Here is a 24,653-nt window from a genome sequence, read left to right on the forward strand (position 1 = left end):
GGCACCATCAACTTCCCGCCCCCCGTAATATTGAGATGCGCACATTCTGGAATAAAACTGCGGCTTCAACTCGACATGGATCGACAAAATCTCATGCCAGATCATGTACAACCCACTCTTCAAGCGAGCGGGTATCGCCCCGGCCACAACCCCGGGACTGCCCATCCCAGCGCTGAAAAGTCCTTCTGATACCACAGCCCCTCGGCCGAGATTCGGCCCTCCAACAACCCGGGCCTCCCAAATCTTGAACCACCCCACCTTGGGCACATCCACCTCCCCACAATCCACATCCTCCCCGGAGTCGTCATCCGCACAGCGCGCGAGCCACACGGTCATGGGCCCGACGGGGTGCAGCCAGTACCAGTAGACGGCGGTGATGTTGTCGCCGGCGCGCAGCGGGATGTACGCGGGCGGGGCCACGCCCGGATTGTTGCAGGCGAGGTGGGGGTCGGTCACGCTGAAGATGGGGTCGATGGACGCCCACTGCCGCTGGATCATCCATGGCTGGCCGAGCTGGTCGGCGGCGGGGGTCGAGGGGTCGTAGCTGTTGGGGGGCGGGGGCGAGTTTGTTAGTCTGGGTGGTCTCGCTTGTTTCCTAGCTTGTTTGCTCGTGGTGTGGTATCAGGACGAATGGTGGCATTGCGGTGGGAGGAGAGAGGCTTGGCTTCTTCGGCTTGCCCATGTGGGCTTGGCCGTTGGTGATGCCATTTCGCCATGTTTACTACAACGTCGGGATCGTACGCACCCTCTGTACCATGTATCGCCTACGGTGTAGTTAGCTAGGCCGCCGTGGGCTAGAGCTGGCCCCGAGAGAAGGGCCAAGCTTGCCAAGAGCTGGAGAACCATATTTGCTGTTGAAGGGAACTTCTCGGCGGCGGTTCTCTGCAGGTGAGAGTCTGGGCGAGGGATAGTATACTTAGGCGAACGATGCAGCTGTACGTTGCAAGGCTTGGCCGGACGTCGTATGGCAGGAGACATAGTAGTATAATAGTGGCGGCGAAAACTGGTCTAGTTTTTCCACCTAGTCAAGGCTGTGAGACCCTGACGCACGCATATCAAAGGTGCGTTGACCCTATGGCTATCCGTACATTCCCCGCATCTCAATCTAGATAGACACCGGCGGACGATGATCCAGGTGTGTTGATATTGGCGGTTATATTTCCAACCACTGCCCCGGTCCCGGGTCCGCCGCGAACGCAGCCGGGAGACCTGGGTTCTTGAAACGAGGCGGGCAGGGAGTGACCTTGCGCCCTCGTACCGCTGCTAGACGATCAAAGCAAAGGGAAAAATAGGACTGAATCAGGCAATGCCAACGGAATCTTGCCTGCTAAGCGCCAAGCACGGGGTACATACCGACAGAGGCTGGGAATGGGTGTCTCCTCCGCATAGGACCCTGTCCGGGACATATGCAAGCTGCCGGCATATCATGTGCCCCGGACTGTTAGTCTGGCAGTCAACCTCTCTAACCATGGTTGACGCAATTTTGCCGTAGTTTTGATGTCACGTCGGACTTTTAATGTGCTTGGCAACGATGTGTCAATCGTGAACCTCCGCTGGCGTTCTCCGCGGGCGATGGCGAAGTATGACAACAGGGAGCGTTATTCTGATCGCGGATTTGTTTCTGTCCTCGACTATATAGTTGGATGACCGGCGCCATTGTCTAGCTATCTACATGTAGGTGGCATGGCCGGGCTGTACTGCGTCACGAGAATGTTATTCGGAATGTGGAGTTGACGATTCCCACATGAATGCAAATGCTGTTTTGATATTATCAGATTAAGGTCTCGATTAAGGCTGCAGGGCAATACCGCAAAACAACGAGTTTTCCCACCTATGGAGAAGTCAGGATGCAAAAGAAACGAAAGAACCGCCAAAGAAGGATGATAGAACATCTCCTAAGCTCGTGGCCCCGCCGTCCGGACCGGGGCAGCCGTGGCTGCATTCGGCCATCTCCAGTCGGCCGTGCCAATCGGAGCCCGAAGTAGGGGCCGAGAAAAAAGGGGCCGCGCTGGATCAGCGACGCGTGGGCAGAAAAAGGGCAAATACCCATATTACCCGAATCAACCCCCAGCCTTGCCCTGGAATCGCACAGGCTTGAACATGAGCTCAGGGCGCCGATCATCCAAAGTGCCAAGGGTAGTGATTCGGGTGCTACCTTTTGAGCCGCCACATGGTTTGGCACCACAAGCTCTCGTTGCCTAGCGTGACTGGGAACCAAACAAACCTACCTGGTCGGGGCTAGCAATTCCATTCCTGGCCAGAGGGCTGGGTACGGAGGTGAGGCATGTGGGGAATGTTCCACTGGCCGCAAATATCCAGAGGCTGCAAGGCACCCTCACGGCGCCCGTCCCTCCCGCGGGGCGGTTCAAAGGAAACCAGGACGCTGGCTGTTGTTGATGACCCAATATCATGTCGAGCCATGGTTAATATCGGTCGGAAGATGGCCACGCGGTGGGACAATATCACGAGCATCAGGGGAAGGGGCCGGGTTGCCTCCCCGCTCGAGACGGCGTCGCTCCTATAAAGACTAGCCGGAAGATCGACATCAGCGGCAGAAGACATCTCGTCCGCAGCCTCAATATCTCTGCGCGCTCAACAACATACCCAGATTCCCACACCCAAAATGGTTCACTTGGCTTCAGCCCTCCTAGTGGCCGGCGCGGCGTTCGCCGTGGCTGCGCCCGCGAGCGAGATCTTCGAGCGCCAGGAATGCTCGGTCAAGGACAGCTACCCGACAGTCAACTCGGCCAAGCTCCCCGACCCGTTCACGAACGCGGCGGGCACCAAGATCACGACCAAGGCCGACTTCGAGTGCCGCCGGGCCGAGATTAGCAAGATCATGCAGCAGTACGAGCTCGGCGAGTACCCGCCGGCGCCGGACAAGGTCGAGGCGTCCATGAGCGGCACCGGCATCACCGTCAAGGTGACGGTGGGTAGCAAGAGCATATCCTTCAGCGCATCGATCAGGAAGCCCTCCGGTAGTGGCCCCTTCCCGGCCATCATCGGCATCGGCGGCGCGTCGATCCCGATCCCGAGCACCGTGGCTACCATCACGTTCAACAACGACGAGTTCGGCGCGCAGTCGGGCAGCGGGTCGCGCGGCCGTGGCAAGTTCTATGACCTCTTTGGCAGCGGCCACTCGGCGGGTTCGCTCACGGCGTGGGCGTGGGGTGTGGACCGGCTCATTGACGGCCTAGAGCAGGTCGGCGCTTCGTCGGGCATCGACACCAAGCGGCTCGGCGTGACCGGCTGCTCGCGCAACGGCAAGGGTGCTTTCATCACGGGCGCCTTCGTCGACCGCATCGCGCTCACGATCCCCCAGGAGTCCGGCGCCGGTGGCGCGGCGTGCTGGCGCATCAGCGACCAGCAGAAGTCGAGCGGTGCCAACATCCAGACTGCGCAGCAGATCGTCGGCGAGAACCCGTGGTTCTCCAAGAACTTCGACCCTTACGTCCGGTCGGTCCCCACGATCCCGCAGGACCACCATTTCCTGTCGGCCATGATCGTGCCGCGCGGCTTGATCGCCTTCGAGAACAACATCGACTGGCTCGGCCCCGTGTCGACGACAGGCTGCATGAAGGCCGGCCGGGCCATCTACAAGGCCTACGGCGTGCCCAACAACATGGGCTTCTCGCTCGTTGGTGGGCACAACCACTGTCAGTTCCCGAGCAACCAGAACGCCGAGCTCACCAGCTACATCAACTACTTCCTGCTCAACAGCGGCACCGCTCCGGGCGCCGTCGAGCGCAGCGACGTCACCGCCGACCTCGCCAGCTGGGCACCCTGGGCCGCCAGCGCCCCGACTCTGTCGTAAAATCGTTTGGGGAATGGGTATTCGAGGGTTCGCTGGCTTGTGGGTCTTTCTTCGGAGGCGGCTTCGGTGAACGACAGCCGCTGGGAGCAATGACAAATGTAACCTGTAAATATCATGACGACAGAAACATATCAAACCCCCTTTCTTTGGTGCCGAATCCATTGCCGGCTTTGCCACATGATGCCGCGAGTGTGGAACCCGATGCGATTCCCGTGATCCCCGCTTCAGTCGCTGAGCCAAACCAGCGGGAGCAGGCACCGAGGCTCGGAGATAGCCTCATCAAAATCCCTATTCCCGACCACGCTAATGGTAATGGTGATGTCTGTAGGAAGCATTGGGCGGAGCCGCATCTGGATTTATAATGCGTTGGTGGAGAGTTGAAAAAAGAAGGTCGGTGAGGATGGTCCCAAGCGCGTGTCAAGCCAGGAAAGAACGGTTGCGATATGCAAAGTGTGGTTGACCGGTTGTGGGGTTTGTCACAGCCAAGAACGGACCCATTGGCCGTTGAACCTCAGTGGGTCTGGTAATAGTCGGTTTTAATGAGGGTGGGATAAAAAACCCACTTTCCAGCATCAGACGGCAAGCGGCCTCCTGCCGGCCAGGCGACTTGGAGCGCACCTTTCTTGAACTTCACCAATCACCACTGTTCATTTGACAAGTTGCAAAGTTTGGTCAAAAACGGATGCACGCCATCTCTGATCTCCCAACGGAACGGGATCCCTCGGTGGCCCATTGGCATGTACCGGGGTCGGGCCGGAAAAAGAAACGCAGTCGTTGCCGCGGAAATGTGACATTTCACCACTAAAACGCGGTTGACATCGCCGTCTCGACGCCTCTCGTTCGTCAGCGGGGGCCATGTGCTGATCTCGGTTGCTCGGTCCACTCCAAGGCCGTAACTGATGCAGAGTTTGCATCGACTACGACGCCGGTCTGGTGTATTGTATGTAGAGGCGGGCAAGTTACATTACACGCAAGGGGCCAGCTTAGATCCGCACTGGGTTGTTCCCTTCGGTTGGTGTCTCTGGGTCCATCAAAGATCGATGTGTACGGATCCGTATCTCCGGGTTTAACATGGCGGTTGCATGGCGTGGAAAGTCCGATGCGGAGTCCGCTACCACTTTCGTTTCGAAAAGAAGACCGTACCTCAGTCTTGGGTTCCCGGCATCTGCATCCTTTGCTCCTCCTCGGGCTCACGGTTCCTGTCGTGCTGGGGGAGCTACCAAAACGTCACTGAGTCCGTGTGCCTTCCCCGGGGAGTGCCTACCACCCGACTCGCCATATTCCGCGTGTCAGTTCGACGCGGAATCGTTTGATCCGCCATCTTCTTTGCACCAACAAGAGTGATCGCGATCGCAGACTACCTGGTAGCCATGGCTGGCGCACGCGATACCCACGCGCCTGCCGCGGGTCAAGACGGCATCGATCAAGCGCCATCGTCAGCCTTTTTCTCACAAGCCAGCACACCAACACCGCAAACATATACCAGCCTGGACGCCAACACTGAGATTGCCCATCTCTACCTCACCTTTGAAACCCCCCTCCCAAGCCCCAACACCACCACCCGCCACTCCTCCTTCAACAGCCCACTCCCACATAGCAACGACAACAACAACAACAACAACAACAACAACAACAACAACAACAAGAACAAGAACAAGAAGCGGAACAAGAAGGACAACGATGATAGCAACCCGCCCCGACCCCCCGATCTCACACGATACGCCAACCCCCAAACCTGGCCCACCTCGCGCAAATACGTCATGCTCGCCCTCTCCTGCGTCGCCACCTGGCTGACCGCCTACACGGCAGGCTCCTACTCGCCACCCCAGAACCTCATCCAAGACGCCCTCGCGGGCCACCCGTCCGACGAAGCCGTGCTGGCCGGGATAACGACCTTCTGCATGGGCTTCGCGCTGGCACCGATGGTGCTCGCGCCGCTGTCCGAGATGAACGGCCGCTACCCCGTGTTTGTGGTGGCGGGGGTGGTGTACGTGGTGTTTCAGGCGGTGTGTGGCGTGGTGGAGGATCTGGCGGGGATGTTGGTGGCGCGGTTTTTGGTGGGCGTTGGCGCGTCGGTGTTTAGCACGATGGTGGGGGGTGTTATTGCGGATATGTGGGATGCGAAGGGGCGGAATACGCCCATGGCGGTGTTTAGCGGGAGCGTGTTGGCTGGGACGGGGGCCGGGCCGTTGGTGGGTGCTGTTATGGCGGAGAGGTTGGCTGATGCCGGGAGGTGGAAGTGGGTCTTTTGGCATCAGGTGATTATGTGTGGTGTGACAATTTTGTTGGTGGTGGTGTTTTTCCAGGAGAGCCGCGGGTCGGTGTTGTTGTCGAGGAAGGCGAAGGCGTTGAATAAGTGGTACGAGGAGCTGGAAGCCGAGGGGTATTTTGGGGTGTGGCAGGTCGAGGGTGGGAGTATGTGTGATGGCTCAGTCGTGGAGGATGGCAGGGACGAGGAAAAGGGATCGATGGCGGATCATCCGCAGCCGACAGCCACGTTGAGACGGATCCGGTGGATGGTTAAGGAGGACGAGGAACGGGCATCACTCGGCAAGATGATAGCCACTTCGATCTCGCGGCCATTCCACTTCCTCTTTACGGAGCCTGTCGTCTTCTTCTTTTCGCTCTGGGTGGCTTTTGCGTGGGGCATCCTCTACCTCACATTCGGCTCCATCCCGCTGGTATTCCAGCGTGTCTACGACTTCACCCTCGCGGAGTCGGGCTACGTATTTGTGTCGCTGATCATCGGCGCCATCTTCGCCACTGCGATCGGCCTCTGGCAGGATCGCATCCTTTACCACCCAAAATGGGCGGCTGATCCTTCTCTCGATCCTGGCGCCAACGGCGACAGCTCTGATGACTCGGCTAGCAAGAACCGATCTGCGACCGGCTCCGACCGCGTATGGGCTTTCCTCCGCCGGCGCTTTCCGGCCTCCGCTCCCGAGTCCCGCCTCTACTTCACCTGCTTGACCAGCACGTTCTTGCCAATTGGCTTGTTCATCTTTGGTTTCGCCGCACGCCCCGGATCGCATTGGATTGGCCCCGCAATTGGTGTTGTGCTAGCAACGATGGGCATCCTCTCCATTTACCTGGCCGTCTTCAACTACTTCGCGGATACCTACCACAAGTACGCCTCGTCAGCACTCGCAGCCCAGTCGTTTTGTCGAAACGTTCTTGGTGGCGCGTTCCCACTGGTGACGGGGCCGTTGTTTCGAAACTTGGGGGAGGCTGGGGCGGGGGGGTTGTTGGGGGGTATCGCGGCTGTGTTGACGATTGTGCCGTGGGTATTGGTGTTCTTTGGGGAGAGGATCAGGGCGAGGAGTCCATTTGCTAGTGTAAGTGTGCCCTCTGTGATCGGTTGAGGGGATGAAGTACTGACGGTTAATGTCATAGGAACTCGGATCGGGGTGATTCGGGGCGTGAAGGGCTGGCCCTGGAGAAGCATTGTCAGGCGTACCTACAGCGTTTACACACATATGTCGGGAATAATACCCTCAAGAATCTATTAGTAACACACAGGAGAGTTTTTCATGTCGTCTTGCAGCCTACTCCTTGCCTTCTAGATGCATCTATTCTCAATCTACATCATCCGCCTTTGTCCCGCTTTCCCCTTCCAAATCCACCCCTGACAATTTCCGTCTTGCCTCGCTCAAAGCCTCCTCTTCATTAAAGTCTTCCTCGTCAGGTTCAAGCTCCAGGTCTGACTCGGGTCCGAGGAACGGCTGTTGTTTTTGCCCCTGACCCCGTTTCATAGCCTCCAGCGCGGCAGGCTTCAGCGTACCATCCTCGTTCACGTCTTCAGCCAAGTGCAGGGTGAACAGCACAACGAGATAAACCTGCCCAGTCGAGCGGTTTCGTAGCACGTATCTGAGCTGGTGTGAGCGTTTGCGGTGATGCCTACATTGTGTAAGACTTGTTTTTTGCCATACACCCGCAGACTTGACGCTCAACTTGGAGGGGGGGATGGTAAAAGACGAAAAGAAACGTACCTCAACCCTTGCCCATCCCAGTACTTCATGATCGGCAGGTTGAACCCCGGGAGCCGCAACGCGAACTCGTTGAAGTCGATGTACGGATTGAAGAAATCGACGCCGTACGCCCTCTCATACTCCCACGTCCACTTTTCCTTATTCTCCGTCTTTAAAGCCCACTTCATCCTCTGCTTCGGATCGTCCGGCGCGCCGAGCTCTTTTCGCCACTCCTTCCCCGCCTCGTCGCCCCCTTCCTCGAACCACAACCCGCCCTTCGCTTCGTCCTCCTCGCCCTCACCGACATGGACCGCATTGAAGGAACTCAAGGCGGGGCCGTAGAGGTAGGGCACGTCAGCGTATGGGTCTCCTTCCAGCCCGGGATCGATCCACCACTTGACGATGTTCATCGCCGTGCCAAACCCAGGCGGCAGGCGGTCGCGGATGGGGTGATCGAAGTCGTTGCCGAACTGCAGATCCGTTCCCAGCACCCCATCCGGCTTCGCTTCCCCTTCCTCATCAACCCCCAGTTCATCCTCACCCTCTCCCTCACCCACCTTATCATCCCCACGCCCCTTATCCACCCCCTCACCACCCCCACCCGGCCTCTTCAACCGAAACCTCAGCGCAATCGAATACTGATCCCCATTATATCCATGCGGCTCCTGCTCAAAATACGGCGACGTCTTGGGCGCCGCACGGGGCAGGCCGCGGTAGTTGTGGACACGCACGCACAGGTCGGCGTCGAGCAGGGCGTTGGCGACGACGCGGACCGGGCGCGGGTCGTTGACCGGGATCTCGACGTGCGAGGCCGGGTCGTAGTTGGGTCCGGCGGTGACCCGGATGAGGTAGGCGTCTGCCATTGGTTGGGATTTTTTTTTTTTCTCTTTTTTTCTGGTTCTCTTTATTGCTTGTTTGGGTCGTTTTGAGTTGATTTGGTGGAGGGGTTTTTGAGATTGAAGAGGGGGTGTGGTGCCTGTTTGAGATGGGACTATATGGTTTGAGTTGGGATGGGAAACTTTGCTGAATGAGAAAGCTTATGTATGACAAAACACTAAACTAGAAATCTAAGATTGGTTTTTGATGGTGGTCAGTCGAGCGTAGCTCCCAAGTTCGACCTTTGTGTTTGACGCCGGATTTGGCGGATCGATGACGTCGGTTCCGCACCCCTCTGCATCCTTCCACTGCCAAGCCAATTCAGACTGCAAAGCGCTCACATTATTAGCAACCACTTTTAGCATCTCCACACATTTCAAGTATCAGCGGGCAAGATAAAGGAAAGATTCAGCGCTAGGCACCGGGAAGAGGTCAATAGCCCCGAAGGGTCAAGATCTGTCTATCCTTGCGTCTCACAAGGCAATATTACATTAGTAATATACAGCACTCCTCCCCAAGACAACACTTATTCCTCATCCTCCTCGGCATCCGTAAAGTACTCGAAGTCCGCTGGAGCAGGTGCCTCCTCGTCACCCTCGTTGTCCTCATCCACTGCAGTCAGCACGCCCGCGGCGGCCGCGGCTCCGCTACCAACTTCGGCCGCACGTTCTTGTGCTCCACGCGCCGTAAGCTGGAGCAGGTCGTTCAAGTCCTGGATGTTGCTGGCGCCGGCGCCGGTCATCGCCCGCGAGGACCAATTTGAAAGCAGCGACTGCGCCGCGTTGCGCGGGGTGGTACCAGGGGCCGCAGCGCCCGCCACAGGGGCACGCTCGGTGGTGACCTTCTTCAGCTTCTCCTCGATCAGCTCCTTAGGTTCGCCGGCTCGCGTATCGTGGAGAAGAATTGGGCCGCCGGTAGGCTATGGAAATGGTTAGCTAGGTGATCGGATCACACTGATGGGATGATGAGACCTGCCTTCTTCACCGGCTTGTAGCGCCCGGCCGGGAAGCTGATATACTTGAGCTGGCCGGGGAGCACACGCGACATGTTCTCGATCTCGTACCCGACCTTCTCCTTCTCAACCTTCTTCTTCGAGTCCGAGCCCGCCGAGCCTTCTTTTTCCACCACCACGTCGCCCTCGTTCTCCTTCGACTCCTCCACTTTGGGCTTCTTCTCATCGTCAACATCCATTTTGTCGCCAGCCGGTGCAGGTGCCTTGGTGACAGTGGGGGTGTCAATGTCCATGCTTTCGCGACGCTGCGCGCGCTCCTTTTTCTGAGCGCGGCGCTTCGCCTGGGCCGTGGTTGACAATATGGCAGTCGTAACCAAGGAGGGTCCCTCCTCCACCTTGACTTCCTGCTCAGGGGGATAGTCAAACAGGCTTGGGCGTGCGGCGCAGTGGAATTTGATGCTGGGCATCTCGAGGTCGGGGTCGAGGCCGATGATCGACGTGGGCACAAAGCTCAAGGAAAGGAAGTGGGTGAACGGGAACCAGTACCAATACTGAGTGAAGACAGCCATCCCAACAATACCTGCCATGTTCAGGTTACCCGTCTGCGTCTGGAGGCCGATAGTGCAGTTCCGACCGCCAGCATCAAGGATACCCAGGGCAAGGGCTGCACCAAATTTGGTCATGGCGTCCTCGTGGCGGTCACCGACCACTTTCTTCAGGGTCTTTCGAATCGCGGTGACTTTCGGGTTCAGGGCCTCGTTTTGCTGTACCATGATCATAGACAGCGCAATGAGCGCGCCCTGTCGGACGAAGTCCGTCGGGTCCTTCATCATCGGCTCAAGCAGATCGATGGCCTCGTCCAGCCCGGTACCGGCGCATGCGATGCCGAGGGCCATAGCAGAGCCATACCGTACGTGAGGGTTGTATGACTCGGCAAGTAACTCGACCATGCGAGGAACACTGCCAGGCTTCCGGAAGAGGATGAAGCCGAGACTCATGACAGCGATCCGGCGCACGTCGTCGTTGACATCGCTGACGGCGGTATGCAGGAGCTTCCGGACAGCCTTGTTGCTTCCCGTCCCGCAATAGGCCATGGCCACTGTGAGGATACCGCCATACCGCAGTGTCGGGTCGGGGTCGTTCAAGAGACCCTCGATCATGCTATCTGCCCCTTCTTGCCGCCCATACATAATGAGCGCCATGCCGAGAGCACACCCGCGGACAATCTTCTCATGACTCGTCTCGTGGGCGTAGGTGAACATGGTCTCGAGAGCCTTGGCATTTCCGGTCCCCAACATGATGAGGCCAACGGCCAAGCCAACAGCCTCGCCGTTAAGGGCAGAATCCGCGAAGAGCACCTTAGTCAGATCCTCGTAGATTTGCTCGTTACCGCAAGCCATACCGGCAATACCGAGACCCAAAGCCCCGCCATGCTGGATAACTTCCTCGTCCGCAGCGTTGAACATGGTCCGGAGGTAGTCCAGCGCCTCGGCGCCGTGGTTCGCGTGAATCAAACCGTAGGCGTAGAGGGCACCACCCTGGCTAAAGATGGAACCGCTGGACACACCACCTTGCTTGGGCAGGTACGGCTCGAGTAGCTTCCGGGATTGGCTAGTATTTCCACGGTGGATAACGCCGAGCGCAGCAGTCGCGGTGAACTTCGACCAGTTGACAGCCTTACCCAACCACTCGAGGTTGTCTCTAAAGAACTTGTCGTGCGTAGTTCCCGCGTTCATAAAAGCGTTGCAGAACGTGACGGCGGTGTGGAAAATGGAATTGCGGGCTTCTAGACTGTCGCGTACCTTGTTGAGAATGCTCAAGTCGGTATGGTTGTTGCGGTAAAGGAACTCCAAGTTGAGCATGATTGTAGCGCTTCCATCGAGAATTGACCGAACGTTCTTGAATATTTCGACGTGATCCTCGGCCACGTCGCTCTCCTCATTTTGAAGGAGAGCCTCGGACTCAGCGGCACCCTCGGCGCTCTCGGCTCTCTGCTCCGCTTCCGGCTGTTTCGGCGTGGGCAGAGCCTTGATCACCTTTGCCAGAAACTCCTGTGTTCCGTTGTCATAGAGGTCAAAGGCAATTTGGTAAGCAACCGGGATCTCGCTGCTTTTGCTGTTGAGGATGAGCTCAAGAAGCAATGAGGAGGCTTCCTCAGCCGAGTCCAAATAAACAACACACTTGGCGATGGCGAACATATCCGGATTCGGGAGCTCGTTTAGGAGGTCAAGGATCAGACGCAGAATCTGGGTCCGGAGACCACGTTCCTGGACGATGTCCATGCAAACGCTAAGCGCATAGTCCATCAACTCCTCGGCCTCTTGCGACTTCGTCTTGTCCCGCTCCCCTTCTTTGATAGCCCGCTTGATAACCCTGCGGAGAACGCTCAAATTCTTTGCCTCCACAGCAATACCGACCACTTGCCGATACTTTCTCTCGGCCAGGCAGCTCTCGAATAGCCGCTCAATGACGTTCTCCAGGGCCGTCCAGGTGGTGCTGTCTGTTATTTGGGCCACCGAAGCGGAGCGCCCCTCCTTGGTCGGCTGGAAGGAAGGGTCCAGGATGGTGTTGTCGACCGAGTCACGGGAGAGAAGAGACTTGGAAGGTAGCATCGACTGGGAAAAGGGAGTGGTGGGCGAGATCAAAGCCGAACCGTCGAGCGAACCGCTACCAAAAGTGGTGGCAAGGGCGGGCAGCGCAACGTCATGCTTCGATTGGTTGGCGGGGGTGTGGCGCGATGATGACACAGCGATATACTGGTCAACACACTTGGAGATGATGGTCTCTTCGAACTCGCCCGGCGCATCAAGCTTAAAGAGAGGGCCGGCGGCAAGCGCAAATGTCATGCTCTCATTGTAGTCTTGGAGGTGGAAGTAGACCTTGGCGAGCACAAGCGCGGCGAGTCGACGCTCGGGGAAGCTCTCATCTTCGTACAACGCCTCACTAGATGCCACAGTTAGCTGATGTTTCACCAAGGGGGATTGCTGTGATGCCTACATCTGGCTCAATGCGCCTGCGACCTCGGTCCAAACGGTATCAATGTCATCGTTGAGAGTCTTGAGGGCAAAAACCTTGAGCTCCGGCTCTTCGTCAGCCAGGAAAGCCAGCACTCCGGTCGCTGAAACGAGGCCCGGCATGGTGGCGTCGCGGTGGAGGGGTAAGTTAGAGATGTCGGATTTGGCTTTTTTATTTAAAAAAGAATCGCTCGCGAGGTTCCCGAACACCAGGCGCGGATCAAAATGGGAGATGGTTTCGAGGTTCCGTTGGGCGGATGGAGGATGGGTTGATGGAGGATGAGTTGATAGCGGATCGGTTGGATGTTGGACGGGAAGTTCGAGCTGTTGAGAAGCTCGGGCTGCGGCGTCGCCTCAGCTGGTCCACGTCAGGAAGCTCCTGCCTTGCGCCAGATGGCCCACCGCCCCCAAGTCAATCAACGGTGTTCCGGATCTTGGGATTTTCCGAGCTTCTGAGTGGTGGGTCTGGGAAATGGCTCTGGGCTTGCTCTGATTCTTTCAGCCACGCTGGGCTTCTGATTCTGACCCAATACGGCTAGCTCACATGTCCCTCCAACAAGGCCAGCTCTCTGGCCCCTCGAGCCGCGAACTCTTGTGCCTCTCGAACTCTGTAACACGCGGCGCCAAACGGCAACGCTCGCGACATGCTCCACGCTGTGGCTTAGCTGTTCCAAACCTTCCGTAGCTGTATCATTTCTTTTATCATTGATTCCAATTGAATTGACAGATCGAAATCGCAAGCAGGGAGCACTTCCGCATGCGGAATGCCCGCTCATTGTTAGGCAGTGATTTGGAGCAGCGGCCAAGCACATTCGCGTCCCAGGCAGGAGCAAATCCACACTGGCGCATCTTCTGGCGCACACTTCAGGCTTTTTAGCTCTACAACTTCCTCCCCCACGCGCCATGTCATGACGATATCGTCGCGTGTGCAGTAGTCCAGCCAAACAATATTCCGAGCCTCGAGGCCTTCGCTGCTTTCATCTCATTTTGTTCCTGGTATGGGAGCGAACAGTGGCGACTCGACTCGCTCGTGCTAGTTATTTATTCTCTTGCCGACGCAAAGCTCAGCTCGACGATGTGACGCCCGTTTGTCGCGATCATTCGGAACATTGACAGACACCATCATTCCTTCGCGCGCGACCCCACGATAACCGATTTGTCTACGTTGTCTTGTCACTAGATTGGACGTATCCCTCGATGGTCTTCAAGAGGAGGATTGCGCGAACGAAACAAAGAGCTGAACCCTTGGTCGCGTGGGAGACAGGATCGAACCAAACCCGAACGAACAGTTATCAGTAACCGACATCGACGTCAAAATGGATCTCAGGGGCATGCTGAACGATAATGTCCCTTCCGCAGGAGCCCCGAACAAACCGCCACAGCTGCAACAACATGCGCAGCAACCCGCGCCGCCGTCGACTCCGGTGCAGGCAAATCCACAGCAGTCTTTTCGCGACTACAGCCAAACTCAACCGTCTCCTGGGCGGCATATCTCCCACGACTATGGCGCGCACCATATGCCCTCTGGCCCATTCGCATCCCCGCCCCCCTTTCAGGCTCCTCCGACTTCCTACGCCAACCGCCCGCCGCCACCGCAGCTCCAGCAAATCCCAACGAACGATCTCCGATCGCCGGGCCTCGGCCCTGGGTCGGTAGCCTCTCCGTACCGACAAACTCCAACTGCCTCGCTGAGCAGCGCCGGTGGCTATCCCTTCCCGCCGCAGCAAAATCCCACGAGCCCCGTGCAGCGACACCAGTACCCGCCGACGGCCTCATACCACCGAGACAGCTATCCCCAGCCCGCGGCTGCCGTGGGTATGACAGGCCCGCCGGCCGCCGGCCCGTACATGCAAGGGTCTCACATTCCCCAAACTCCACCGATCGCGACCCCAGGCACGGGGCATTCTTTTTTGCATCGGGCTCAATCGATGCAGTCTACACCAACGCCAACATCGGCACACAGCCAATCGGCACATTACGGCGCGCCTTTCGCCCAGGGGAGTCCCGTGGCAGCACCGCGTCCTCTTCAACAAGCGGACCCCTACCAACGTCAATCCTCACAACCACCGACACCTGGGGGAACGGTCCCGTTGTCCGCTCGTCCAGCTCAAGTCGGCGGGACATACGGGCCGCCAAGCCCATACCAACAGCGCTTGCCGGGGCCGGGAATCCATCCAACTTCACAAACGTCGCCGCCGCCTCCACCGCCGCCGTCACTGCCCAGGCATTCGAGTGTTCACAGCATCCAGGACACTCGGAGTCAGGAATCCGCCCGGACGCAGCAACAACAAAGCGACAGGGAACGAAGCGTTAGCGTGAGCCCAAAAACACGAGTCCCCAGTTTGCCAAGCAGCTCCGGTCGCCCCGGCACCTCGGTTTCTGATCTTGAACCCTACGCGAACCAAGCCCATACCGCTCCCACCATGGCAGAACGCGCCGCCACACCAGCCAAACGGAAGCTTGACGACAGGGAACTACAACCGGAGGAGCTAGAAAAACGAGAGACACGACCGCCTCCGTTTGAAGAACAAAACGGACGTCCGACCCACTCCGATCCCGGCGCCCCCATGCAACGTCCAATCATGGCGATGAAGGCCATGAAACGAAGGGTGTTGTACCGGACCATACCGGGATGGGCAGAGTCGCGCAAGGATCGGGCGCCCGCTCAACCTCACCGGGTTCTTTATCAGCCGGTTCCGCATTCCGGACCCCAAGTCAACGGCAAGGCCGACCGTCAACCGGATCAGCCCGTCAAGGTTGAACGCTTGCAAAGTCGGCATGCCTCGCCGGAAGAGAAACGCGCGGCGGCCCCAACCACACCGGCGGCGAGCGCGCCGTCGGACGCCGGCACTCAATGGGGCCCGCTAGGACCATGGGAGGCCAGCATCACCAACTCGGTTCCCCAGGAGCAATTCACCAAGCAAGTGGCTGACTTTTTATTCCAATACGTTATTCTTAATGAAGACATTGGTGAAATCCAAAGCCGCGGCGTCAAGTTTGAGATCGAAAGCCAAACTCGGCATGCTCGTCGACAAGAGCACTAATCAACGAGTGGAACTTCCCGTTCAATCGGAGTGTGTACTGAGCGACAACGGCAACTGGCTTGGGTTCCGGTCGAGTATGACCGAGGTTCAACACAAGTCCTTCAACGGTTTTCTCAACTTCCTGGTGCAGCAAACGCACCCCGGAAATAAAGCAGCCAACGCGGCACTACCCCGGCCGCGCCTACCCATCGACTACCGCCACCGCCGCGAGGTCGATAAGTTTTTTGAGCTGCCCGCCTCGGTCCGCGACCGCCTCCTACCGGTGTGTGTTGCGAAGCCCATCGCCGCCAAGGGTCACAGCGTCAAGGTGCGAGTCTCGTACGACCAGAAGACCAACAAAGTCCTCGACAAGATTATCAAGGCGCGCATTGCCGATTTGAGCATGCACTTCCCCGATTTGCCTCTAGATTGCCGCATCAGCGTCAACCTAGAAATGGACTGGGACGGTACGGTCGAGGACCTAGAGAAGATGGCGAGTTCGACCGGACGCCCGCCTATTCCGGCAAGGATGAAGGACCGGCTAAGTTACAAACACGGGTGTTATCAAATCGATCTGACCCAGGTTACGCAGAGCGTGGCGGGGGTTACCGTAAGTCTTGGACGCCACCCCAGAAGCGTATCCGTTACTAACGAGCTTCAGAATACCCAGCGCACGGAAAAGGACCATGAACTCGAGGTTGAAATTGACCCGGCTCCCGTCATTGAGCAGGGCCGGAGGGCCATGGAGGGCCAGCCGCATCAGTATGTGGAGGTGGTGGACGGGCTGGTCAACAATATCAGGATATTGGCACGGAAAGCAAAGGAGTTTGCTGGGTAAACGACAGCATGCTGGGCCCCAGGGATGTCACGACCATTACGCATACCATGGCGAAAGAAAGAGCTGGCCGTCGGCATGTGCTTTACTCGAGAGGGGGCGTACAGATTGTTTCTTCAAGAACTTTGGCGGTTTCTGTCGCACAGTTCTAGTCTACTTCCGTTTGTGGAATCGTTCCTCAGTTTTATCCCGCTGGAGGGAGTTCTGCTTTTCTCTCGGCGTCATTAGATACCATCTGTTCTTGTTCTGGGACGGACAACAAGAGCTTGGGAGCACGGTGGAAAGAAGGGGCGCTTCGAGGGCATCAAAATATACTTATTATCATCTCTCTCCGGATAGGGGTACGGTCACACGCCGTTTTTGTGCGTCTCCGGGTGTAGGTGTATGTGCTATCGTGAGACTTGGACGTGCGAGGCCCCCATGGTTGAGTGACACTGGCTACGGGACAGTGGTGTGATATGTTTTAGGGGCAGCAGCACAGCTCATACCTACCTAGGTAGCTTAATCAGGCCTCGTCACGTCTCGTCAAGCTCATATTGCGAGATTGTGACGCTCGTCAAAGGCGTCAGCTGAACCCAACCGCCCATTCTACCTTTCGCTCCAGTTTAAGTTCGATCACTCTTGGCAATAGGATGAGTTCTAACTTGAACCCGGGCTTTCCATTCCTTGAGATCAAGGTCACGCTACAAAACATATTCATTGGGTATCGGGCGTCAAGTATCTTCCATAGGTCCCGAAATCAACCCCTTGATGGACGTCCCGAGCGGTCGGGTTTCATCTGCCGAGCTTGGTCGGCCGTAAGGGGCCTTGTCGTGGAGCCATGTATGGTGTATTAAGTCGCAATGACCCCACCCTCGGGGAAGTTCAACCGTTCCACGCAATACCACGCGACTCTTGCAACATATCACATGTCTGGGTGGGCACTTGTATTTAGTCTACCTATATCTACTGTCTCGAATCTCCCGACCACACTCCCGCTTCTTTTCGCCTCACCATCCAACGTCCACCACCTCGAAGAGCCCAGATAACTTAAACACGCACACACAAACCCAACAACCATCATGGCCCCCATCAAAACAGTCGCCGTTCTCGGGGTATGTCCTCCTCCCCTCTCCTCCAACCCCCCAAACCTCTCAATAACCCAACCACCTCACTAACACCCCCCACCCCCCAACCAGGCCACCGGCAACCTCGGCCCATCCCTCATCACCGAGCTCCAACGCGCCGGCTTCACCGTGACCGCCATCACCCGCTCCAACTCCACAACCACCCCACCCACGAACCTCCCCCCCGACACCCGCACCCTCACCGCCGACTACACCTCCCTCTCCTCCCTCACAGCCGCCTTCGCCGGCCAGGACGCGGTCGTGTCAGCGGTGGCAACGCAGGGCGTGGCGGCGCAACGCACGGCGGTGGACGCGGCGCTGGCGGCGGGGGTGCGGCGCTTCGTGCCGTCCGAGTTTGGCATCAATACGAGGGTGGTGAGGGAACGGGTGATTGGGAGGGTGTTGGCGGGGAAGGTTGGGGTGGTGGATTATTTGGAGGGGGTGGTCAGGGAAGGGGAGGGTGGGTTGAGTTGGACGGGGGTGTCGACGGGGTTGTTTTTTGATTGGGTAAGTGGTTGTTGATTTCCTTTCAGTTTGTGGGGGAGGAAGAAGGGGTGATTGTTCATCTGGTCGGGTCATGGCTAACTGGTTCCCAGGGCCTCGAGCGCAGCGGGCTGGGAACGGTCAGCATCAAGGACAAGACGGCCACGGTCATTGACTCGGGCGACGAGAAGTGGTATGCGAGCACCCTCGCGCAGATTGGCAGGGTCGTGGCGGGCATCTTGAAGCACCCCGACGAGACGGCCAACAAGTACATCTCGACGGCGTCGTTCAACCTCTCGCAGAACGAGCTGATTGCGGTGGTGGAGGAGTTGACGGGGTCGAAACTGGCCGTCACAAAGATAAAGTCGGCGGATCTGCAACAGGCCGGTGAGACGAAGCTCGCGGCCGGGGATTACTCGGCGTTTGTGGACTTGCTGAGGGCACACAACTCTGCAGATGGTGCAGGGAATGGGCTGCCCGAGGAGGAGAGTGCAAACGGTTTGCTTGGTGTGCCGTACGAGGATGTGAGGGAGGCAGTGAAGAATTGGCTGGAGCGGGAAGGCGCGCTATAAGCAGAATGGATCCCACATGGAAGAGGTCGGGTTCCATAGTTGATAGCTGAATCTAGGTAGGAATGCAACAAGAATGCTTTATCCCTTCTTCATACTCCCCTCCCAGCTCTTGCAGTACGAATCTCTTCGACAGTTTCCCTTTCAGGTCTCACAGCTAGGGTAGTGGGAAGCGCCGTCAATCCAACCGCCACACCAGTCTAAGACATGTACGATGGCCCGTTCTCTGACAATGATTCGGAACATGATTCAGTCGACGAAGAATCCCCAGCCCCTTGGCCTTCCAGGTGGTTCATGGCAACCAGGCAAGCCCGCTCCCAGGCTGAAAGCGGCAGCGATGGGTGCCGCGTCTCAGCAGAAGGTTGGGTGCCTATCTAGAGTGATGTAGTCCGTCTCAACATGTCTCCAATGTGCAGCTTACAACGCTGTGGGTTGTCAGCACTAAAGCACCTCCACGTACCTATGGGGGCACCGCAACACATCCTTACTCTGGGTGACAGAAACAACACGATTGCCAGGTACCTAAATAGGTAGTTAGGGATGTAGATGTTGTGCAAAACGCTCTAAACGCAAATGATATAAACGGAAGGAAGGTCGGTGTACTGTAACGGCCCAAAGGTTTGTAGCACGCTACAGTACAAGCAGCTTAGGATTTCTACACAAATACATTGACCTTGAAGAAGGCAAGAGACGAGATCCCACCGATAACAGCTTCAATGCTAGCCTTCCGTTTTCATCTTGTAGGTGGTAGTCTAGGTGAGCTAAAATGTTCATTGCCTGCTGCGGTTGGGACTACATGTACCTAACCGGGCTCATGTTCACACCAAATATCTCGTTACGATCAGCTACCTAAGGTAGGTAAGTAGGTACTCAGCTTTTCCGCGTCATCATCGGAATCACCACATCCTCATTATAACGCCACAAATACCCACTATAATGGGTATGAAACGCCGCCCCCGAATAGAACATCCTCCCACCCAACCCCCCCTGCAAGCCCGCCAACCTCTTATAAAACCCCCCCCTAATCACCTCCGCCCCCGCATGCAGCATAAACGGCGCGTGCGAGTCAAACATCAACCACTCCGGCTCCGTCACGGGCACGCCCTGCGCGGCCTGCACGCGCTGCATCTCCCGCACCGCGCGCGCCCTGACCTGCTCGTCCGGCAGCGTGGCCGTGTCGGCGCCCAGCTTGACCCACCACACGTCCTCCAGCACGCCCACGGCAGCGACCTGGTACAGCGCCGGCAGCACGGGCAGCTGGAACGGCGTCGTCGCCGCCGCGTTCTGGTGCGCCACCGTCTGGTTCAGCCCCACCCCCCGCACCAGCCCCGTCCAGTAGCCCGTCGCGCCCGTGAGCTGGGAGAAGACGGCGTGCTCGTCGGGCGTCAGGTCCCAGCCGGCGAGGTTGGACAGCGTGGGCGGGATGGTGAGCAGGATTTGCGCGCAGGAGAGCAGGCGCACGCCGCCGTCGCGCGCGGAGACGAGGAGCTCCGCCCGGTTGGAGGGGGTGCGGCGCCGGTTGGCGGAGATGACGGTGGATTCGAACAGGATGTTGGAGGGCCCCAGGTAGGAGGCGGCGCGGACGTAGAGGAGTGAGTTGTTGCCCTGGGCCTGGGTGAGGTAGCCCTCGCGGAGGGCGGCCACGTCGCCGAGGTTGAAGTACTTGATCACGTACAGCGTGGGCAGCTGGAGCAGGCTTCCCAGACCCTGGCCGACCTGGAAGACGATGGGGATGGCGGCCGTGAGGTTGTGCTTCGTCATAAAGTCCCCGAAGGGCATGACGAGGTCCTCTGGCACGGGGTGCGGGAGCGTCTGGAAGCCGTCCAGGATGTAGCTGTATTTGGCCATGACGGCTGCTAGCCCGGCCAGAGCTGGACCGATGGAGAGGTCATCCCGAGTGATGTTGACGCCGGATCCGTCCCGCAAGTCGGTGTATGTCTGGATCGTCTGGTACAGGGGTGCTGGGACCGAGAGGTTGGCGGGCTGTCCGGGCACGTTGGCGGTCAGCGTCGAAGTGTTGGCCAGGGGCACCTTGAATTTGTCGAAGAAGCGCAGGACGGCGGGGAGCGGCTGGAAGACGACGACGCCAATATCGATGGGGATGCCCGTGATCGAGTCCACGTAGGTGAGGGTGTTGCCTCCGAGGCGGTTGAGGCGTTCAACCACCACCACCGTTTTGCCCTTGTCCTTCAGTGACACAGCGGCATGCACACCGCTGGCCCCTCCGCCGATAACGCACACGTCTCGCTGAATCACTTCACCATACTGCCCCTTGTAGTTGTCGGCAACGGACGCATAGCGGTAGGATGCTTTTGACGCAGCTGTTTGCGCGGCGTAACCTAGTACGGCCAGCACGGGGATGGCAGACAGCATGATGAAGGAGTATCGGCGATGCCCAATTAGAAAGAGGCGGCTGTTGCAAAGTGACTGGAGAGAACGGCGGAACAGCACATGGACGCGGGCCACCGGATGGCACCAAGTGGCCTTGGACCTTGGTCACACTTGTAAGAATCTGGACGGATTCATGGATTCATGAGCTGGTAATTACGGCATCTGGGGGCTAAACGAGCTGCTCTTCACGCAACCTTTCCAATGTGCAGGAAGGCGGCGTCAATGGAGATGTTACGTGAAGAACGGCTTGTTTACGCCCCAGCTACAACCAACATTTCCATTGACGCCGCCTTCTTGCGCATGGACATGTATGTACATGTACCTATATGCAAGCCACTGGCCCCCAATGCGAGAGCAGCGCGGCAGTCCGCAAGACGCACACGCGGCTCATCTATATATGCAGGTTTGCGGCGCCGCTCGGTCAACACGCGCCATGCCCGAGGAACCTCCAGCACACGCATCATCCCCTGCACTTCAATACTCATTGGCCCAATCTTCCGACGCCGGAAAGATAAATCCGGATGCAGGTCGGTCAAGCGAGTACCGTTGATACCCGGGATCTTCTCTGAAGTTACTAGAACGAGACCCGTGCCTTGTTGGCGCTGTGCTGTTAGGCTTCAAGGCTATCATCAACATCCCTTCCCAGTGCCAATCACGGAGTGTTCCATTGCCAAGAACTTGGAATTTATTGGGGTTCTTTGTTTACCTAGGCATATTGGAAGTACCGAAGGATTTTTTAGCCCTCGAATCTGGACCAACAGAGCACCATCAATTCTGGCAAGGCACCCTTTTGCCTCTTCAAACTCTTGGCCTTGACTACTGGATGCACGGCGAATAGGCAGAGACATGCTCATTCAACGAGAGCATCATTCAATCGTAAGTGGATTCAGATTGTGGAAATGTCCTACCTGGAGGGTATTAGTACATACATGCATAATACGTTACGAAGCTGGTAAGGACAGGAATTATTCTATAACAACTTGAATTGCGTGCTTGTACTGTGAAAAGGGGTTAGAAGCTCGTGTTACTGAGCTCCAGCAAACAAACCCCGTTCACCAAACCGACTTTGATCCCATCATCCATGTAACATTGAATCCAGAGCCCTCCACCGATTTAGTCAAACAGCTTGAACCCGCCCGGGAACGCCTTCTGGAACAGCCCGATGGGATCGTACTTCTTGCTGGCCGCCTGCAGCTTGGCCTTGTTGGCCGGCCCGTACGAGTTGATGACGTCCTGTCCGGTGAAGGCGTAGTTCATATAGATGTAGGGGATGATGGTGCCCTTGGCCGTCGCGTCGGCGCGCATCTGCGCCAGCGTTCTCTCCATGAAGGCGATCACGGCCGCGTCGTCGGAACGCTTCTCCCAGTACGAGAGCAGCAGGACCGAGACGATGGGGCCGTCGTCCGCGTGCAGACCCAGCACGTTGCCGCCGAGGGCGTCCGACTTGGCCAGCAGCGAGACGGGGAAGGGCTGCAGCGTGAGGGAGAGAGTGGCGCCCGAGACGCCGTACAGCGGAGGCAGGGCCGCCGTGTAGATGTCGCTGATGGCTTGCAGCGTGGCCACATCGGCCTTGACCGCGATGTTGATGTATGCCGCCCTGGGGGAGAAGATAGGTTTAGATACATGTAGAGGCAAGGGTGATGTGTGCATGTGTCTGCTCGTACCTGACTTGGCTCTGGGCGGCCGCGGTCTGCTCGCTCGCCGCAGCCGTGACGTTCTTCAGAGACATGCTGTTAAGCACGTCAATCTGCGGCGTCATCTTGGTGAAAGGGTCGAGGACCGGGGGGTTCTCGACCGGCTCGTTGTAGTACGCCTGGTTCAGGCACATGATGGGAGCACCGAATGCCGTGGCCATGGCGCCCGAGTGCCCAATGCTGATCATGATGTGCGTCTGATCGCTGGCATTGGGCTTCTTGAGCTCGTTGACAAGAGATTCGATCTGGCCAGGGAACTTGTCGGCAAAGTAGAAGACATTGCCGCCCCAAAGAAGCCCCTGCTTAAAGGTGCGGAAGTCGAAACGCGTGACGACGCCGAAGTTGTTGCCGCCGCCGCGGAGGGCAACCCAGAGGTCGCTGTTCTCGTTGGCATTGGCGTTGATGACCTTGCCGGAGCTGAGGACGACCTGGAAATTGACGACGTTGTCACAGATGAAGCCCTCTCGGCTAGAGAAGAAGGACAGGCCACCTGCAGCGGGTTAACCATGGTTTCCCTGAGCATCAAAACATCAATGCAACACGAAAGTCAACGGCAGAGTAACGAACCTGCCAGGGCCAGACCTCCCACACCGCCCATGGCGCTGCGGCTTCCCGTCACACTGAGACCCAGTGCATCCAGTTTCTGGTAGACGGCGCCCCAGCGGGCGCCAGCCCCAATCTGGACCACAGAGTTGTCCTGGGTGAGGGTGATATCGTCGAGCAGGCCCAGGTCTAGAGTGATGCCGTTGTCGACATTGGCACAGCCGGGAAGGGGCTGCTGTCCCGCGCCGCGGATGGCGCAGTCGAGCAAGCCTGCAAAGGGCCGGATGGTAGACACGAAGGCGGCGACTTCTGTGACGCTGGACGGCTGAAAGAAAAGCAAAGGCTTGAGGTCACTCTCCAGGCCGGACAGGTACGCGCCATTCAGCTTATCGTACTTATCGCTGCCCCGGATGTGAACCTGCCCTCCGGGAAAAGCTGCCTGCAAGGCTTGAACCGCGCCGTCTGTGGACGCCATCAGGATCAAGAGCGGATGGAAGCTGAGGACCCGGGCGAGGAGTGTGAGAAAGAGCGTGGCGAGCCCCATTAAAGCGGGCGCTTCAACAGCTTTCTTGGCGCGCGAATCCTTCCCGGGTAGGTCATATATTAAACACGGCGTTGTTGGTTGTGGCTGGACCTATCGTAGACCTGTCGTGGTCAGGCACCAACGCATCACACAGTAACCGAAACTTGGAGGTAGTACCACGAGTGTTGGAGCACTTTTCTCCTCCAAAGCACACAGTTTATAAGGCGGTTCCAGAGAATTTCGGTGTGAAGGTGACCCCTCAAATGTAGAAAATCATTCTACGAATGTACATGTCCAGCACCCCTGAAGAAGCCAGACATATGTATTCCTAAGTCCTACCCCACTAATTCCTACACTGGCATTGTATAGAGTCCAATTACCTATGCAGACCTGATGTAGGTACATGAGGTACCAGGGTAGGTATGTACAATACATGTACATGCTGTGACAGACGCCTCCGCCCCCACCACGTACCGACGGGAGCATGCAGATGGCCCCCAACCACCCGCGTGAGCGTCGTTGGATTTGTACTTTGCATAATGTATTAGTCTAGCCCTGTCGTTTCTAGCCGACTCTCGCACCAACACAACCCGAGGATGGCTGCAAATGTAGGCAAGGGGCACGACCCGCGTCCTGGGGAGGGGAAGCATGGTCTGAACGGAATTGTTGGTCTGCTGATAAATTGTTTGTGAAACGAAGGGGATGGCGTGTGCTGCCGGTCTGCCGCTCCGCCAGTTTGGCCGTCTCGAGTGTTCCCCCCAAGAGTGGTATTAGTTCAACGGCGTACGACTCTCGCCGCTTCACGTGTTTAGGGCGGCACGGATGGATGCTTCATCAGACATTGGCTTCAATAATGGCCCGG

The 24,653-nt window shown here is 57.7% G+C and overlaps 8 protein-coding genes across 8 annotated transcripts; 4 read left to right on the forward strand and 4 right to left on the reverse strand.

Moving 5' to 3' along the window:
* Positions 1–2,623: 2,623 nt before the first annotated feature.
* On the forward strand, positions 2,624–3,814 carry CHGG_09823 (uncharacterized protein; the record flags this gene model as incomplete). Its single annotated transcript, XM_001227749.1, has 1 exon — positions 2,624–3,814. One exon carries the CDS (start codon positions 2,624–2,626, stop codon positions 3,812–3,814), a length of 1,191 nt encoding a protein of 396 aa, XP_001227750.1.
* A 1,370-nt stretch (positions 3,815–5,184) lies between these two features.
* On the forward strand, positions 5,185–7,225 carry CHGG_09824 (uncharacterized protein; the record flags this gene model as incomplete). Its single annotated transcript, XM_001227750.1, has 2 exons — positions 5,185–7,149; positions 7,208–7,225. 2 exons carry the CDS (start codon positions 5,185–5,187, stop codon positions 7,223–7,225), a joined length of 1,983 nt encoding a protein of 660 aa, XP_001227751.1.
* A 164-nt stretch (positions 7,226–7,389) lies between these two features.
* Positions 7,390–8,645, reverse strand: CHGG_09825 (uncharacterized protein; the record flags this gene model as incomplete). Its single annotated transcript, XM_001227751.1, has 2 exons — positions 7,390–7,711; positions 7,804–8,645. The coding sequence occupies 2 exons, from the start codon at positions 8,643–8,645 to the stop codon at positions 7,390–7,392; spliced, it is 1,164 nt and encodes a 387-aa protein (XP_001227752.1).
* Positions 8,646–9,184: 539 nt separating this feature from the next.
* Positions 9,185–12,747, reverse strand: CHGG_09826 (uncharacterized protein; the record flags this gene model as incomplete). The annotated part of the gene is made up of 4 exons (XM_001227752.1): positions 9,185–9,577; positions 9,643–9,667; positions 9,722–12,553; positions 12,608–12,747. 4 exons carry the CDS (start codon positions 12,745–12,747, stop codon positions 9,185–9,187), a joined length of 3,390 nt encoding a protein of 1,129 aa, XP_001227753.1.
* A 1,193-nt stretch (positions 12,748–13,940) lies between these two features.
* Positions 13,941–16,485, forward strand: CHGG_09827 (uncharacterized protein; the record flags this gene model as incomplete). The annotated part of the gene is made up of 3 exons (XM_001227753.1): positions 13,941–15,521; positions 15,589–16,257; positions 16,309–16,485. 3 exons carry the CDS (start codon positions 13,941–13,943, stop codon positions 16,483–16,485), a joined length of 2,427 nt encoding a protein of 808 aa, XP_001227754.1.
* Positions 16,486–17,543: 1,058 nt separating this feature from the next.
* CHGG_09828 (uncharacterized protein) lies at positions 17,544–18,643 on the forward strand (the record flags this gene model as incomplete). Its single annotated transcript, XM_001227754.1, has 3 exons — positions 17,544–17,576; positions 17,661–18,011; positions 18,122–18,643. The coding sequence occupies 3 exons, from the start codon at positions 17,544–17,546 to the stop codon at positions 18,641–18,643; spliced, it is 906 nt and encodes a 301-aa protein (XP_001227755.1).
* An 867-nt stretch (positions 18,644–19,510) lies between these two features.
* Positions 19,511–21,013, reverse strand: CHGG_09829 (uncharacterized protein; the record flags this gene model as incomplete). Its single annotated transcript, XM_001227755.1, has 1 exon — positions 19,511–21,013. One exon carries the CDS (start codon positions 21,011–21,013, stop codon positions 19,511–19,513), a length of 1,503 nt encoding a protein of 500 aa, XP_001227756.1.
* A 1,131-nt stretch (positions 21,014–22,144) lies between these two features.
* CHGG_09830 (uncharacterized protein) lies at positions 22,145–23,812 on the reverse strand (the record flags this gene model as incomplete). Its single annotated transcript, XM_001227756.1, has 3 exons — positions 22,145–22,628; positions 22,696–23,215; positions 23,293–23,812. The coding sequence occupies 3 exons, from the start codon at positions 23,810–23,812 to the stop codon at positions 22,145–22,147; spliced, it is 1,524 nt and encodes a 507-aa protein (XP_001227757.1).
* Between the last annotated feature and the right edge of the window lie 841 nt (positions 23,813–24,653).

This window comes from Chaetomium globosum, genomic scaffold (genome assembly GCF_000143365.1).
Source record: "Chaetomium globosum CBS 148.51 scaffold_7 genomic scaffold, whole genome shotgun sequence".
In the NCBI taxonomy this organism is placed as follows: domain Eukaryota; kingdom Fungi; phylum Ascomycota; class Sordariomycetes; order Sordariales; family Chaetomiaceae; genus Chaetomium; species Chaetomium globosum.